The sequence below is a fragment of the Acanthaster planci genome, linkage group LG10, assembly GCF_054643075.1.
Source record: "Acanthaster planci isolate LZ-2023a linkage group LG10, COTS_SCS, whole genome shotgun sequence".
In the NCBI taxonomy this organism is placed as follows: domain Eukaryota; kingdom Metazoa; phylum Echinodermata; class Asteroidea; order Valvatida; family Acanthasteridae; genus Acanthaster; species Acanthaster planci.
The window spans coordinates 11,058,117-11,075,455 of record NC_141786.1 but is presented as its reverse complement, the minus strand read 5'-3'; the positions used below and the strand labels follow the sequence as shown (position 1 = coordinate 11,075,455).

At 41.0% G+C, this 17,339-nt stretch overlaps 1 protein-coding gene across 1 annotated transcript in view; it reads right to left on the bottom strand.

Annotated features, from left to right (window-relative positions):
• Window positions 1-1,985: 1,985 nt before the first annotated feature.
• Window positions 1,986-17,339, bottom strand: part of LOC110983886 (sulfotransferase 1C2-like) — a 38,304-nt gene continuing 22,950 nt past the window's right edge. Inside the window, exons 7-8 of the mRNA XM_087142752.1 lie at window positions 16,151-16,328; window positions 1,986-5,468 (exon numbers count right to left, since the gene is read on the bottom strand). Of these exons, the coding sequence (XP_086998878.1) occupies window positions 5,362-5,468; window positions 16,151-16,328 (285 nt within the window). The 3' untranslated portion in view covers window positions 1,986-5,361. The remainder of the gene's footprint in view (window positions 5,469-16,150; window positions 16,329-17,339) is intronic.

Here is a 17,339-nt window from a genome sequence, read left to right as displayed (position 1 = left end):
ACGATGCATTTGCACGAAGACTCAAATAACAAGGGTTATCCCGGTTTTAGATAAATCCAAGGAGACGCGTTTCAAGTGGGGCCATCACACTCACACAGAGGTTTTAACTTATACGTTATAACGAATATACGTATTTTGCCCTGTCACAACATCCTATCGGTTCGAGAGGAATGCAACGAGTATGCACCACATGCGTGCGCACTGGATGTTCCCACAATAATAATACGGAGTCTAATTCCAGTCGCTGGATTAGTCTATACACCATGAGTAAATCTAATACTTCTTTAGTTTTAGCAACGTCCCGCTATGGGGTGTATACATTTAACCACATATGCCTGAATATGATGAGATACAGGGAACAGTTAAAGCTACTAATTTTAATATCTATATTAAGATATACTTTGTCTCGCTGAATATTATATAAAAGAAAAAGTCATCGTCGTTGTCATCATAGTTGCACATGCGTGGTGAAAAGAGTAGAACTCCAAACACTGCAAACAAAAGCAACTCCTGATAGATATTGTAGGCCAATACATAAAGTTCAAAAGCACCCACGCTGCATAAATATAACATCATGACTGACTCTCAAACAAAATTTTATGTTACTCATAAAAAGGGAACGGCTGTAATTTTGTTTTTAAAAAAGTTCTTAAGAGGAGACATACAGCTTCACGCCTCATGGCCTCCCTTCTGTGTCATTCTTTGCGTATCAAAATTACATCGTAACTTTATGTATAAATCAAGCGAACGTCTGTGAATGAAACAGACATCCGTAATGCCTTGCAGATAAAACAAAATTTCCATAAACCTTTTCATATTGTCTTCTATTTCACGGGAGGTAAATGTATCGGGAAAATATCCCCCATCCCTTACTTTTCAATGTGGCTGCATGCACATTTAGAATATAATATTGCTGCATGAAAAGGTGATCCCTGTTTGACTTTGAGAGGCGAGCGTTATGAATGGCTGCAGGTTGCACTCACGATTTTTTGATAGTAAACGGCTGGAAATAGAAAACCTATAAAAAGGCTGGCAGCTGTGTTTCTAGAAGGATTGGACTAGTACGGGACTTTGATCTTCGCGACCCCCTTGAAACTTGATGATGGAGACGAAAGATGATGGAGGAAGTTGGTCTGGACTGAGGTGATGCTATGAAGCTGAATTCAATTCCGGAAGAGACAGTATGTTAACTGAGTCTTCAGAAATGGCGTTACCGGGGTACATTTGCAGGGGGCAATCGATGCCCCAGTGCGTACTATAAAAAACAGATGCGCGGGCTCCCTGGACAACTACGTCATACTCTTTTCGAGGACGAAGTTACAAGCCCTAATGTTCTTGTCGAGTGAATGGTAAAACATCAATTTCTGGTCCTAGTTTATGATGACATTCATAATGGTTTGTTTGTAGAACCGTGCCTGTACGAGCGACTGTGTATGCGCAAACAAAGCAGTACGCGACTTTCAGAGTTCTTAAAAGTAAACGCCACCTTGAGACTGCATGGCCTGAACTTGTATGAAATTGACAAGAAACCTGAAAAAGAACTATAATACAGAAACACCTTTGAGAACAGAAAACCTTCAAAAATTAAATTAAAGGCTGGATTATACAGTTTTTCCCTGAATTTAGAGAATAGAAATAGAAGAGCCGAAATAAAAATACTACAAAATAAATGATTTACGATGGTAAAGTCAGTACCTAACTTCACCGTTTCCCATTATACAAGTCATTCATGTAAGGCACAGGGGTTTTGTCCTAATTCTTTGTGTGTGGCACCCGTTATCTTCCCCATTAATAAAGCAAGTCACTGGTTATCTCCACTTTATTCATTATACTTGTTTTGGCGCATTGGAGAATACAGACTTTGAGCCGATTCTTGTGTTGTACTGAGACGCAAGTATACTTTCCCTCTTTTGATCGGTTTGAAATTCTTTGGTCTGGTTTTCTCGAGTTTTAGTTTGGACAGACTGGCTGAATGAAAACAGGAGTCTGCATGCACTTTTTATTTCCATTACCCTCTGAGGCCCACCATAAGCCTGTTGCGAGTTTAATTTAAACGAAACTGGTACACTGATAAATCTGATTTCACATAAACGTAGCAACTTGAAGTCCCCGAACGAAAGACGCCGTTGCTTTACATCGTGATTCGGGGCAACCTTTAGCATAGTGACCACCATCTCTGGAATGGACTGGTTCTTCTGTGCCCTTCTTATCGAATGAAAACAGTGTATTGGTGTGAGGCGTCTCTTATGTAACTAAGCAAAAACGTTTTCCCGAATCACGAGGCAAAATAGCCACAGCGTCTTAAATATGGAGAATTCAGATTATGTTCACGTGAATTTAACGAACTCAGTGTATGCCTACTCCATTTTTAGTCACATTTTGCACTCAAAATTCTTATTTCACTTTCACCAACCTACAATTTTAAATGGCTCAAACCTGTTATTCTTTGTTTTTAATTATTGTTATTATTTACTCGACTAGAAAAAAGAATACTTAACGATGGGTCAGGGGCACCAAAAAAAATTGAAGTCCACAGACCTGATACTCCGCTTCAGTGTGTACCTTAACACAATAAAATTGCACAACTTTTTTAAAAGACATCTAAAAGGGCACTTTTAGGAATATGAGATGCAAATCAAATGGAAGACAAACTAACCAGTAAAATACAAGAGAAAAACTGTATGTGTTTGCTGTTACCATTAAAATAAATTCAATACACCATTTCGGCAAATAAATAACAAAGTAATTAAAATAATGAATAGTACTTAAATTACAAATAAATGGATTACATTGTGTCTAAACCCATTAGGTCCTCATTCTACTTTTTAACTTTTATAGATCCCTATAGGTTGTGTTGTTTGATTTCCCGATATACCTCTCTCGGCGACCTGGTCCAGCTCGTTGCCCATTTCAATCCTTGTTAAGTACACATTCCCGAGTGATAGCTGGCAAACACACGGGCCAGTGCCTCAGGGTGCACTGCCCAATTCAAGGGAAATTCTTCGGCAGGCCGAGGTGCTCAAAAAGTACCCCTGCAGTTTATTTGGAAAAGAGGAGATTGTGTGGCCCAAGAATTTGTGGGAGTGTGAAAGAATGGCCCAGAATGAACTTCCTAGATTCAAGGGCTCCCAACCCAGGGCGAAGCCCTGAAAAGTGCCACTGAAAAATTGTCCCAAGAACCTGAAAAGGTGGAGGGATGTCACTTGAAAAATGGCCGCTGACGGACTTGGGAACGTTCACTTTTTGGAGGGTGAGTTTGTTTTGGGTGGATAATTAAAAATTTCATTGGTTAACCTACTAAACATTGAAAATCAATTGAGAGCTGAATGACCCCAGAACACTTTGTTTTTTGTTTGAGATGCCTGAGGGACTTCGGTTGCCCGCACCGGGGATGCAAACGTGGTCGATTTTACATTGTCTTCAATGGGGCTTCAGTTAGTTCAGTGCACCGCTCAGGACACAAGAAAGTACTTCATAGCCTTGCCTAGTCTTGTTTACAAGACCTTCCTGTTGTTTTATTTCGTTTTATTCGGGAACCATGAATAATACGACCCATCGCTGTCAGACGGCCCCTTCAACAAACTGCGCTCCAGTCATACTGGAGTAATACTTGGAGTAATAATTGGACGTAAATTTGGAGAAATAATAGCGTCTTCAATGGACCGATGGTGTCTGATATGTAATCTTCAACTGATCACATGTAAGCGATACCTCTCCATAGATGCAGCGAGTGCTAGGCTGAGTATAGATCCTGCATTTGTCATCAAGCTGTCAAAGCTTCCCAGTGTACTTGTGACGTATGTACAGTACCTGCACGTACAAACTTTACATAATTTTGTGCGTACACGTACATGTACAGTACATGTACATCCACACATGTACATGTACACACACGTCTGCTGGTAGTGCAAATAATACATGTAGGGTCTAGTCCACTAATTCAAGCCGAATTGAAAACAGTGTAAAATCAGCACTGTTCAGGCGGGGCCCAATAGCATGCACGCCAACATCCTTGAGATTTCTGAAACACTAGTTAAATTCTTGTCTGGTCACTTATCTTTTGATTTCTTTTCAATTTTTTGTGGGTTAACCAGTTACATTTTTAATTATTCCCACAAAACAAAATCACCCCCCAAAAAGTGATTTTTCCGAAGTCTGATTGCAGCCGTTTTTCAAGTGGCAACCCTCAACTTTCTCGGGCACTTAGGACCATTTTTCAACCGTAGTTTTTAGCCCCTCTGCTCTCATATGAAAGCTCAAAGACCCTGGGAGTTGATCCCGGCAACGATTTACTTAATCTCGTCAGTTTGGGGGCCAAACAATCTCCTTTTTCAAAAGACACTGTGGGGGCACTTTTAATGCTAATGAGCTGGCCAGAAATTCTCACTTGAATTAGTGGTCTGCACCCTGTAATACAGAAGAACACTGGGCGCTAGACGCATTGATTAACATAACACCATGCATGCACCCTCATTATGGTCCTTACGTGTGCAGTGTCCCAATTCAAGGAAAATTCTCCGCCAGGACGAGGCGCACAAAAAGTACCCCCCAGAGATTGTTTCGAAAAGAGGGGGCTGTTTGGGCCACGAAATGGTGGGATTGTGTCAGTATGGCCCAGGATCATCTCTGTAGATTCAGGGGCACCCATCCGGGGGCAAAGCAGACAAAAATGGGATTGAAAATTAGTCAGAAGAGCCCGAGAAAGGTGAGGGATGTCATTTGAAAAATGGCCGCTGGGAGGGCTTGGCAACATTCACTTTTTGGGGGGTGAGTTTGTTTTGGGCGGATAATTAAAAAATTCATTGGTTACCCTACTAAAAATTGAAAATCAAATGAAACCTGAAGGACCAAAAAACACGTTGTTTTTTGTTTGAGAGGCCTCAGGGACTTCAGTTGCCTGCCATGGGGCTCCGAACTTGGTTGATTTTACACTATTTTCAATGGAGCTTGAATTGGTTCAGTGCACCCTTACGTGACAGCACGTCGAGCACAACGAAGTGCGCATGCTTGGAATCTTCCCAGAGTTTCACGGGAGGAGTTCAGAGCTTTGCGACAACTGAAGACCTTCCTGGGACAGCGGTTCGTGGGGGAGATTGGTTTGTGGGTGATAGCGGTTTGTGTGTGAGAGCGGTTTTACGTTGTGTGAGCGGTTTGTGTTGTGTGAGCAGTTCGTGTGTACGTGTGACGTGAGCGGAGCGCGGTTTGTGAAGGGGGCCCTCTGACGGCGCGCGTCGATGGGTCGTATTATTCATGGTTCGCGAATAAAACTACAGGAAGGTCTTGTAAACAAGACTAAGCCTTGCCAGACAGGTAACGAGAGAAAGGTTTCCGAGTGCCGCTCTGTTGCTGGGATTCGATCAACTAGTGATCGAATGTTAGCCCGGTGCCACGAAGTTTCTCCTCGATGAAGAGGTCCATGGCTTCGTTCTGAGCAACAGTAAAGTGCGTCTTCCAGTTCCCGGTCTTTCCTGAAGTAAAACACATTGGACAAAATGTACTTTGTGTGAGGTGCAGTAATTCATCAAACGCAACTACATTGCCTCTTCAATCATTTTAAATGAGGAGGCGCGGGCCGGGGAAATGTGGGGGGAGTGGTCAAAAGCCCCCTGCTCTGAGACATACTAATTTAAAGTACCTTAAGTATGTGCATCAATACTATTATAAACAATGTATTTCATGAATGTTTCACAGTTGTCTGCAAAAATGAAACGTTAGAATATATTCCGTCCTTGATTCCCCGTGGAAAATTTCAGGATACGCCGCTGAGTTCTACTCTATCGTTTTAAGAAATCAAAGCAAAATGCCTGGGCCAGAAAAAAATACAGCGTTTTTTTATCGACTGAGACTTTTAAAGAGCCCTGCATTTCATTTTTCAGTATTTTCTTCTGGCAACCTTTTACCTTTCTGTTTGGACTTTTGAAAAAAAAAAACATTTTGTGCATAAATTTATTTCTTTACTTACTTCGGATTTTGGCTAATGGTGAAATGTGGGGACATTTAAGAAAAAATCCTTTTTGCATTAATGTAAATGAGTGCTAACACCGAAGAGCGCAAAAAATAGGAAAGCGCAGATCTAGGTTTTCCACAAGGGGAATCTTTGTCACAGCTGTGCACACGATAAAATACAGCCCTGGAGAGCTGACAGTACGTCAAGTTGTGTCTTGCTTTCCAGGAAGAAAATTAATATGAGCTGACGAGTCCAGATTTCTGTGAAATATGCTATGCTGTTCAATTGAAAAGAATTGACTGTCACCACTCGGGCATTTGGCTATTCACAATTAGGAATGGCAGTCCCAGATCCTATAGGATGCACCGACAATCAACATAAATAACAAGATCAAACAGTCTTCTGGAATTCCAATATTCTGTATTTCAAGAATTACACTAAAACAAATCCCGTAAATTGTAAGGTAAATGAATGGCAGCTGTGCTGCCAACATTTTACCGTAAAAATTACGGTCCAAAGAAAGAAATGAAGTGTTTTTTACAGGTAAACACCGTTATTTTAACCCTTTTTGTGAGCAATCCAATTTTTTTCCATATATTGTACCAGCTACCTTATATTTAATTGGTAATATTCCGTATTTCATACAATTCGGTGGGGGGGGTCGGTGGGAGATGGGGTGGGATGGGGGAGGTGGGGCAGGGGGTGATATGGTTGATGGTGGGGTGTCACACTACAATCCTGAATACAACAGCTTTTACGTGCAGGCTGGTCTATAATGGGAGACTTCGAGACATGTGGTGGTGGCAAACAACAGTCCTTTTTGCCAGTTCTGGAGATGCGCTTTAGTTCTGAGCATGCGCACAGCCGTGGGAAAGGACCGGTTTGTCTGCCGCCACCATGTGTCTCGAAGTCTCACATTACTTGCTGACACAGAAAATACGAACACTTGGAGCACAGAAAAAAAATCACTGATGATTTCAGTGGTTTTTCAGAAACAATAAAAATACCTTTATTCTGAAATAAAGGTAATTTATGTACAACACCTGCAAATATCAATCCTAACAGTCCTCAAGCCTTCACCTGTGGAGGACTGAGGACGGTTAGGGTTATAAAATGAACCAACCGAATTGCTATGAAATACCTTGCTTCGCTGTAACTAAATGTTAGAGAAGAGCATCCTTTGAAATCATTGGTCCTGTATGCGATCGTTGATATTCTGCTCCTGGTATACCATCAAAATACATTTTGAAAGTGCACAGCAACTACTCGTACTTGACCGTTAAAGACCGTGTTTTTCTGCTTTGTTGGCATCCATGAAAACAAAATTTTGTCAGTTGAACTGTATTGTCCGTAAGCTACATTTCCCAGGCATTCATATGAGGTAAAAGAACATAATACTACGAAGTACTACACAGTTATAATAGTACTACATGCTACAGTTTACTGCAGTAGTATTTTGTGGTATTGTGTAAGTTTATACGGTGATAATATTAACCCCCAAATCCATCTTCCATTTTGCAAATTTACAACAAAATCTTGTACATTACCTTGATTGAAGGTGTGTACACATGGCATTTGTAAATGCCCACTTTAAACACGCAACTGAAGAAAACGGTATTTTGGTAAATATGTATGAACTTTTGTTAAATAAAACAATTTTCCTACTTTTAACAGATAATGCAGTCCACTCAGTCATATCATTCCCATGCATTTATCTTACCTTTTCCTGCCCACAAACTTTGCAAGTATATAAAATAGAACAGGAGTGGGCAGGTATTTTTAGTTGTATTTGGTTTAACTTATACTGGTCTCTTCTGGCAGTGTTTTGTTTATGCGTTTCTCTGGTATTTGTACTGAAAACACATTTAGTATGTCTTGTGTCCTTTCTGATAACCACAGATACAATACCAGTGCATATAAGGTTTGACTGTCAGATGGTCGGAGACACTCTTTTGGGAAGATGAATGATGTGTTCTAAAAACAAAACCCGCAACTTCCAATTTCCATGCTCAGAAAACGTACTTATCATCCAGATTAGTCAATTCATCTTTAGAGTACAGTTGGGAACAAGTCGTTTTAATTCAAGTGCATTCCAAAGACAATGTACCTTACATGCAGTAGGTTATTAATTCATTAACAAAAAACAAAGTCTGTGTTCAAACAGAAATCATTTTGTCCACTTGTAGTATTTAGTGTTTGGAGTGAGCGGAGCCATGCACGCTGTTCACGACTGACTGATAAGTGTATTCAACTACTGAGAGGAGGTCAATCCGTGACCTATACCACCAAGTACATGTGTACAGAGTGCCTATGATACTGTATGGATAAATGGTGACAACAATTTGGAATATAAACAAAACAATTAAAGCCTGGGTCACAGCATAAGTGTTCCTTATTTCTGTTCATACTGTCAGAGTTGTGTCCTGATTTACGACACAAAGTCACATAGGTGTGGGGGTGGCTGACGATTGCGAGGTGGATTGCGACGGGGCTGGTTTGCCTGGGGTCGTGTATCCTGGGGGGGGGCTTTCATCATTACTGTCAGGGTGTTGTGGGGATCGATGCTCCTGTGTATTTTTTTAAGTAGGATGAGGTAGGTGTGATCGTGTGTGTGTTGCGTTGAGCTGTGATTAGGGATCCACGCTTGCTCGTCACGGTGTAGGGCTAGGGGATGTAGGGTAACGTATTTGGGGACAAGCCCATGACGATGGACGAGAACATTGTTGCGATTGTCGGCATAGGTTTTCATCGGGGACTTCTTGTGTTGGTCGCGTTCTTGGACAGGGGTGTGCTGTGGCAATGGAGTGAACTTTGGTTTAGGTAGGCGTGTTTGGAATGATCTGCTGAAAAGGAGTTTGGCAGGTGAAACACCGATGTGTAATGTGGTGTGGCACGGTAGTTGCGAAGAAATTTATACAGTTCCTGTTTCCATGGTTTGCTTTCGGTAAACGCAGAGCGGTATGCTTTTTTGAGAGTTTTCATGAAGCGCTCAACTTAACCGTTTGCTTGGGGCCAACGAGAGGTAACTCGACGATGCTGGAATCCAAGCTATCGGGCGAAGCTGGAAAATTCTCGACTGTTGAAGGGGGACCGTTGTTGGTGCAGACGATGTTTGGGATACCGAAACTGGAAAAAAAAATTCGATCAAGCTTGGTGATCACCTACTGGACTGATGTTGATGACATGATTTCTACTTCTGGGAAGCGTGAATAATCATCTATGATGACCAGCAAATGTTCTCCACTGGGGAGATCAGCAAAATCAATACTGATCTCTTACCATGCTTTTGGTTGGGAGGGGTGACATCTTGAGTGGTTCTTTGGGTGTGTGTTCGATCGTGTTTGCTTGGCAGGGGAGACATCCTCGGATTGTTGCCTCAGCTATGCGATCAATGGACGGAAACAAGACTTTTTCGCGGAGGAGAGCTTGGTGATGCATGCCCTGGTGGCCTTCGTGTGCTATGTCCACGATTCGCTTACGGAGTGTTCGGGGTATGACAAGGCGATGGTCGCGCATGAGGAGTTTACGATCTTGAGACACGTCACGTCCGACATGTACAATGTGGAAACTGGTCAGTTCAGTTTTCTGTTGTTTGTCTGCGTTAGCGGGGAGTTCATCCCAGTTACCGTGTGTAATGGCTGTCATGTAGAGTTTGAGAACTGGATCGCGGTAGTTGCGTCAGCGATTTCATCGCGAGTGACATGTTTCGGCACTGAGTGATTGGCTATGAAGTTGACGTGTGCTTCATCGATTATTTGTTCACTTGAAGGTGACTGGTTCACTCTCTGCGGGTGTCTGGCCATGTAGTCAGCTGGATTGTGTTTGCCGGAACGGTACACAACTGAGTAGTTATAGGCCTGTAGTTTCAATATCCGTCGCTCGAGACGAAGGGGAGGCTAGTTGCAACTGTTGAACAATGTCACCAAGAGCTTGTGATCTGTGATGATCTCAAATGAACCACCATACAGGTACAAGTGAAAGTGGGTGACTGCCCACATTATGGCGAGTGCCTCGCGTTCAGTTTATGATTACCTTTGGCAAGAGCTACAACAGATGTGTTGTTGCAAGAGTCACGTTCAGTTGTGTGAGTATGGCACCCAATCCCACCGGACTAGCGTCGACAGTTCAGTTTTGCAGCAAAATCATAAATATGCTGTTAAGTATTTACATTTACCATTGACAACATGTAGACACCTTACATGTGATTGGAACACAAAAAGTGCCCCCCAAAAAGAAAATCCTTAGCCTACTTGCACCAACCCTATTTTCAAATGCCATGTAATCGGAAGCAGAACTTTTTTGCCCTAACTGTCATCAGCAAGCAGTTTGCAGTAGTTTTGTGTTACATATCTTTTGATTATCCTTAGCTACAGGATCGAGAGTGCATAATGAGGAATACACAAATTACAGTCACTGTCATTCAACTGCTGTACTTTCTTGGAAGCCACAACATATCAAGCTGCATATGTTCGGGCTATAAAATATTTATATAATAAAACACCTGTGGCACGAAATGAATTGCCTTTTATCTCTAGTGTAGTTTTGTCTACAAGTGATTGATACACATGACCTGAAAACATGCTCTCAAACCCGCAAGGAACCAAAGAGCTAAAATCCTTGATCAAAACAGGGACAGATGCAGAACCATTTTTGTGGGGTGGGGCAATTCATTTTTGGGGGGGGGGGCACACAAATTTCAGGTTATGGCCTCTCTGCTGCCCCCTCCTCCTTGGTCTGCCCTTGTAAAAATGTGTCATCCCACAGCTAATTTCAACCTGCCCTGCAACCTCCCTCCACCCTGCCCCCAAGTTACCTCCTGTATTTCCTGATCTGGATGGGTTTCAGCATTGAAAGGTCTTCAGGCTCCACATAATGAATATCATCAACTTCTTCAACACCATCTCCAATTAACTTTTCTGCAACCCGTGTGGCAGCATCCAAGGGTAAGGTTGGAATGACTGCCAGAACAGCTGTCCTTATATCTTCCATCTTAAGGCTAGCAGTGAGTACATGTAATTGCATGTTTGAGTGGAATCAGAGGAGCATTACGTTTGCCGTATGCTGGTAGAATGATACAATCCAACAGTTCAGTACTTTTCACACACCTGAATCTTTGGTTATGTTCACTTGAAATAAGTGAGTACACATGCAAATTGTTGTCAAACTGAGACTGGGGAACCCGAACTACAAAGTGCACTTGATAAATAATTGATATCAACATGAAAGCCACCTCTCCAAATAGCATTCCCATTTCATCTCTGTCAATAACAACAAAATCTCCTTTTTTGTAACTTGCACCCATGTAAACTACTTCATAAGACACACTGTATTCAAGAGTGGCATGTAAGCCAGAAAGAGCATCCTGAATTTTTTCTGTGTAAGTCTCCAAGTAAAATGGTAAAGACCGTCTTGCATCGACAATCGCTGGAAAGTAGGATCCAGTGCACATGTACGCTTGCAGCAGCTGATGTCGTACTGACAGGGTGAGGTATATGTTCTTGAAATTATGTAAATACCTCACACACCTCTTGAAATACGAGTGCTTGCTCTCAAATCTCATTGTCAAGGAGCGAATGAGTGGCCCGAATGCAAGTATTAATTAAATATGGATAATGTCTCAAATAGTGATGCTTGGGTCTCAGTTTCTGTTATGGCGATACTCATCAATAATAACATCAAGGTATGCAACGTCAGATTCAGATATTTTGGGTGAACATACAATCTCTACAATGTCACGTAACTGCAGAAACAGCTGCCACACATCATTCTTCAAGTAGACTGTTTCATCAACAATGAGAACTGGCAATAATCATACGAGACACCAGTTTTGCACTGCATGATCTCCTAACTTTCCTCCCTTGAGATTCACATCATAGGGTTTGTTTTTTGTTTTATAGCCAAGATATTTGAAATGTGCTATTCTCCGATTCAGTTCGGCAGTAGTGAACCATTGTTGCTTCACAAAATACCCAATGAACAGTGCTACGTCGTAATTTACTATGCCTTCAAATAAGTCATGTCCAAGGCATGGTGGTAATCCTGAGCACACATGAAAATACTTGAGTTCGTTGAAGACAGAGCAGAATTTGACCCCCTGGATATGATTCAACTGTTTGGTACTATTTTGCAAGTCTTGCAAGGCCGAAAGGTAATTTTCTTTACTTCGTTTTGGACCAAGAGCAAATGGGTCGCTGAAAAACTCATTAGCATGAAGTAAACAATACCTGCAGAAGTACTTGCATACACTAAAGTTTTCAACAAATCCCCAAATGCAGCGAGACCCTAAATTATACCCTGCAATTATACAAACTGTACCTTTTATTTTATAGCAGGTTGGTTTTCAAAAATATGAATACCATTCGTTTCTAGATCCTTCAAGTTTTTAACCAAGGCCTGAAGTATTTTATCTTTTACAAAATATTTAAAATCATTTTTATTACAAAGGAGTACCAGAAGTGTGGCCTAAAGTTAGCCAAGGTCATGTACACCGCTCACACTTAATGTTTTTCTTGCTCGATCAAATGGGACTACAAACTTCAAATGAATCTTGAAAAAGAATAAATTTCAGAGCATCTGGGTTTTCTCCAAACAATGCATTGTCCTTGAACAGAAATCCATCTGTTATATCATGCAAAACATTTTCACATTCATAGCAATGGTAGATCGGGAATGTGGTGGATTCATACTCGATTTGCACAGCAGAATTTCCGAACAGGTGCTTCAAAGACTCCTTCACTGGGACAAAGTAAAAGGATTGTTCTTTCCAAGAGTCATTTCTACCAAGTTGTATTGCCAATGGCTCAACATAACCACACAACTTTTCAAAAGCTGATTTACGAACATAGAATGAAGTGGCCCATCAGCACATTTTAGAAACAGGTCAAAAGACGTGATCTCTTCAATCAATGTTTTAGCCACACCATTTTCAATACCATGATCATTTATCAATTTAGACAACAACTCTGTGTAAATGACTGTCCAAGAACATGTGCATCTTTCATTTCTTCTAAGATTCTTTGCATTGTTGGTGATAGCAGAAGAATGTTGATTCAAGTTTCAAACAAAATAAAGTCAGATTGTGTACATACAAATCTTCAATTCCTGCCGACTCTTCAAGATTTGGCGTATCATCCTTTGTATCATAATAAATGTCATCTGCCATGTCAGCGGGTTCAATCGTTGAACATGTGGGCATATCCCCGTCATCTTCATTGCGATCTTCATCATGTTCATCTAACGTGACTGGCTCATTTTGAACACATTCGGGCATTGTATCTGTAACACTACTACTAGGTTTTGAACTTGGACCTGTGATTTCTTGACAAATGTGAAGGAAAAGATGACTTCTTAGAAAAGTGTTTATTACAATTACTGTAAGGGCAGACAATGGCAGTTCCTGACTCAGTGTGCTCTTTCAAATGTTTCAACAGCATTTTTACACTGTTAAATTCTTTTTAACAGAAAGTAATCAACACTGTAGGTGCATTTCATCAACATTAGATCTGCGTGCATTTCGTTTTTCCTCACCACATTCATCATGATCCCTGAAAAAATGGCTCCTAAAACCATTATACGAAGACATTTTACGCTGACAATCACGGAGAGGGCATGGAAAAATGATGTTGCTTTGATTACTGGGCAATCGTACGTGGTTAACATAGCCTCGCAATAAGTGCAAATGCTGTTTGCAATTAAAACAGGAGTTGTTCATGTTTCCTTTCTCTCTTGGATTTTAAGTTTAAAGTAGAGAGGGTTCACCAGCATGATGTTACCACAGCAGTGTCAATATTACATTGATATAAAGCAGGATGGACGTGATTTCAATAGATTTTTCTCACCTCTGATTCTCTAGAGCACATGCACTTAATGGCCGCCACATGGAAAACAATATACGCGCTAATTCCGTTAAACTCGCTGCTGCGCTTGCGTCGTTGCTTAGTTCCACCTTTTACTGTCGGAAGACCATATACTGAAAGTTTTATGGTATTTTGTAGTGACTATGGACTACAATTATATAACTTTACGCTTTTACGGTCAAACAACCGTACATTTTACAGTATTTTTTAACAGTGTATTTAATTATCTACAAGTCTGTGACTAAGTCATAAAAACTCAATTATGCTCAATTAGTCAACCAAGTGACTCTGGAATCATTACATCAATCATAAAAAAGAAAGGTTCCATCAGATATCCACTTTAAATGATTAAAACAGCAAGATTAAGTGGTCCACCATCTGGTGATGACTCTGCAGCCCCCTGAATCTGGCGTCTAACAAAATCGCAGTAGATCAGCCGAAAGCTTGGTCAAGCAAAGCAAGTTCAGAGTCTATGCCCCTTAGCGGTACACAAGGGACTCTTCTAAGTCTTTGGTAGAGTAAGTGGGACCAGTCTCAACATAAGGCCATCTACAATTAATATAAATCCAAAACCTTAACAGAAATAGCGAAATCATGCTCCAATTTGTTTCCTTTCCTCCATCTCCACAATTGCAAAAATTCCACAGATCTTATATCATTATCCTTATTTTCATAAATGTAAATTTCCGATCTTCTCGAAAATCATCAGCCTCGATCTTACTACTACAATTACGACGAAACTTCATCATCTGCAGGCTTTTATTTCGATGTATAAAAGCAAGAAATCATCAATATTACAGCACTTTCGGTAATTTGCTGAACAACTGTCTTGGGAGGTGAACTGTTGCCATGAAGTCGTTAATGCCGACCAGGACGTCTATGTGGCTGGAATTAGGCCATAGTTTACCTAATTCTCACGGAAACAGATTTTCCGTCCTTTTCCAAAGTGGTCAAACAGATCCACAAATCTAAATCTGCTGGCTCAGATTTCTGATGCTAGGGAGTCAAAACCTGTCTTGCATCACACAGTAACTCTCCAAACCTCTGTCTTAAGTTTCTCAAGCAAGTCAAAATTACTTCTGACTATCTCACTCTCACACAAGAAAACTCCAACATGCATCTAAAGATTCTAAATGTGTCTGATTGTACAATGCGACCTATTCTTCATCGACAGGCGTGATTTAATTTACAATAATACAATGGGCGTTCTGACAATTACCGCGGCCTGAACAAAATACCGTTGCGTAAGACGACAAGTCGTTTTCCCACTTTGCGAACGCCTTCTCTGAACAGCAGAGTTACGTCTACGCGGGAATGACGAAAAAAAGATTGACTGACATTTTTGGACGATTCCATTACCTTCGGGGTAGATTGATATATACTCAGAATAAAAACAATGAACGGAACACAGTAAAAACAAGATTCAATTCATGCACTGTTTGCACTGTAACCCTGACGTCGAAGTGTATACTTTTCAAAGTTTTAAACCAACAACAGTTACTTATGCAACAATTAGTATTTGGAATAAGTTACTGAATCACGAACAAAATGAGCAGGGGTGAGATTGGCCAATGATAAAATAGGTGAAAATAGCTGACAAAAGCATCAAGAAGCTGAACGGTGAAAATCTCTTATACCTTTGTATACAGCAAGTGAGGAAAAAACTGAAATCCAAAACAAAAACGCTGAAATCAGCTAAAATCTGAGACATCTCACCCCTGAGTGACGGACATTGCAAGGAATAGTTTGTCATTCATAAAGGTTAAATAGGTAACAATTAAGGTTGGCCGCAGCTTTCTGACCCATGAAGATACTGTAACAATACTGCGCCACTGCAAGTTGGCAGAGCGCCCACTCTAAATGCAAACTAGGAGTTATGGCGCGCGTTCGCTCAGACATATGAGCGCGCAGCCCGCGATGTGGAGCAGCAGAAAGTGGAATGCACGACAGCGTCCGGGTAACCTCCACTTGTCGAGTGTTACGATTTTGGTGACCATAGACAAGAAACGAAAGTCACGGGCAATGGGGTGAACTCACACCTGTAAGTAACGTTTTATCTCGTTATTTCCTTAGAAATAAAAGAGATAGTTGGAAGCCTATCTTGTGCGTCAGTGAGGTGATTTTTTTTATAGAGTAAAGGCCCCGTCCTTAAGCTACGAAAATTCTAGTGCAGGCCAACACATTTCCAACGTCCAGAAGTCGATCCCCCAATCTGGTCAAAGACCGCTCGGTGGACGTTACAATACTCTTTACGTGAAATTTGACACAACTGGCCAAGATATGATATACCTCTTTGACACGATTGTAACCATTTCTTTCCCTACGATTATACTTAACGACCGTTCACCTTTGCGCATGAAGGTGCTTTCCGGTTTGTCTCTTGGTGTGTAGAGCGTGTCGGGGTTCGTCATGGGGTTCTCCTTCATGTTAGCGAAGGTGCAGTGCTCCGTGACAGCGTCCAGCGTTTCAGCCGGCAGGTCCTTGCCCAGGAATCGGCTGATTTTCTCCACGTTTCCACGCAGGTCCTGCATTCCCACATGGTACACGAGAGGGCCAAAGTATCATTAGTGGAAATTAAGCAGATTGACGACGATTTAGATGGATCATCCCCACCAGCATGACTGTCAACTTGTTAGAAACATGTCTGCTTAGCTTGGCATAATTTGCTGTGTTTAACTATATAATACCTTAGGAAAAAATGCTTCTTCATACCATTAAAATCGAAAAACTAAATTTGTAATACAGACAGCTACTGAATTCCTTTAAACAGAAATTTTGGTATGGAATTGTTTACTTATTCAGCCAACAATCGAAACAAGCGCATGGAGATAGGAATTACACACAGGACCAGGTTGTCACTATGAACACTTGGAAAAAAATGTAAGGGCCCACACAAATTATGGATGTGAGAAAATACCACGGTGTAAATTGAAAAACACAACCGTACAAACATGCACTTATTAAATTTTTAAACGTCTCTCTTAAAATCTGCATTAAGCGGAAAGCTTGGAACTAGTAGGAAGCTTACATAGCCTATACCACTGTTAATTTTAATCAACGAGACTTTTTTTTAGCAAACTGCCATCCTTCTACGTGTGCCGGTACTACATTTACGAAACAGTCTCTCCATAATTTGTGGGGTAGTGGACTGAAAATACAGGGAAAAGGGAGGTCGGTAGAGCTGGTTGACGCTGTGTGTTGGATAGGGGAAAGGACTGTTATAGAAGACGTCAGTGATCCCAATCCTCTGGAAGGTACTGCTTATATTTTCTTTTCCCCTCTTTTAGTATATTTTGTGGTAGAAAAGATCAGTTTCAAAAGGTGATATCATATACTGCCCTAATTCTTTTGCAAAGAAATTTATTCATTAAGGTAAAAACGTTCACCCTCAACGCATTATCGATTTCAGCCTTACCTAGATATTAGCTTTGCACTCACATCACATTATTCAATAATATTTTACAGGTACGTTTCGGAAAGTGGCATTTTGCTTTAGATGCCTCGTTAATTAGGAGAGGAATATAGTTGGAACGGGT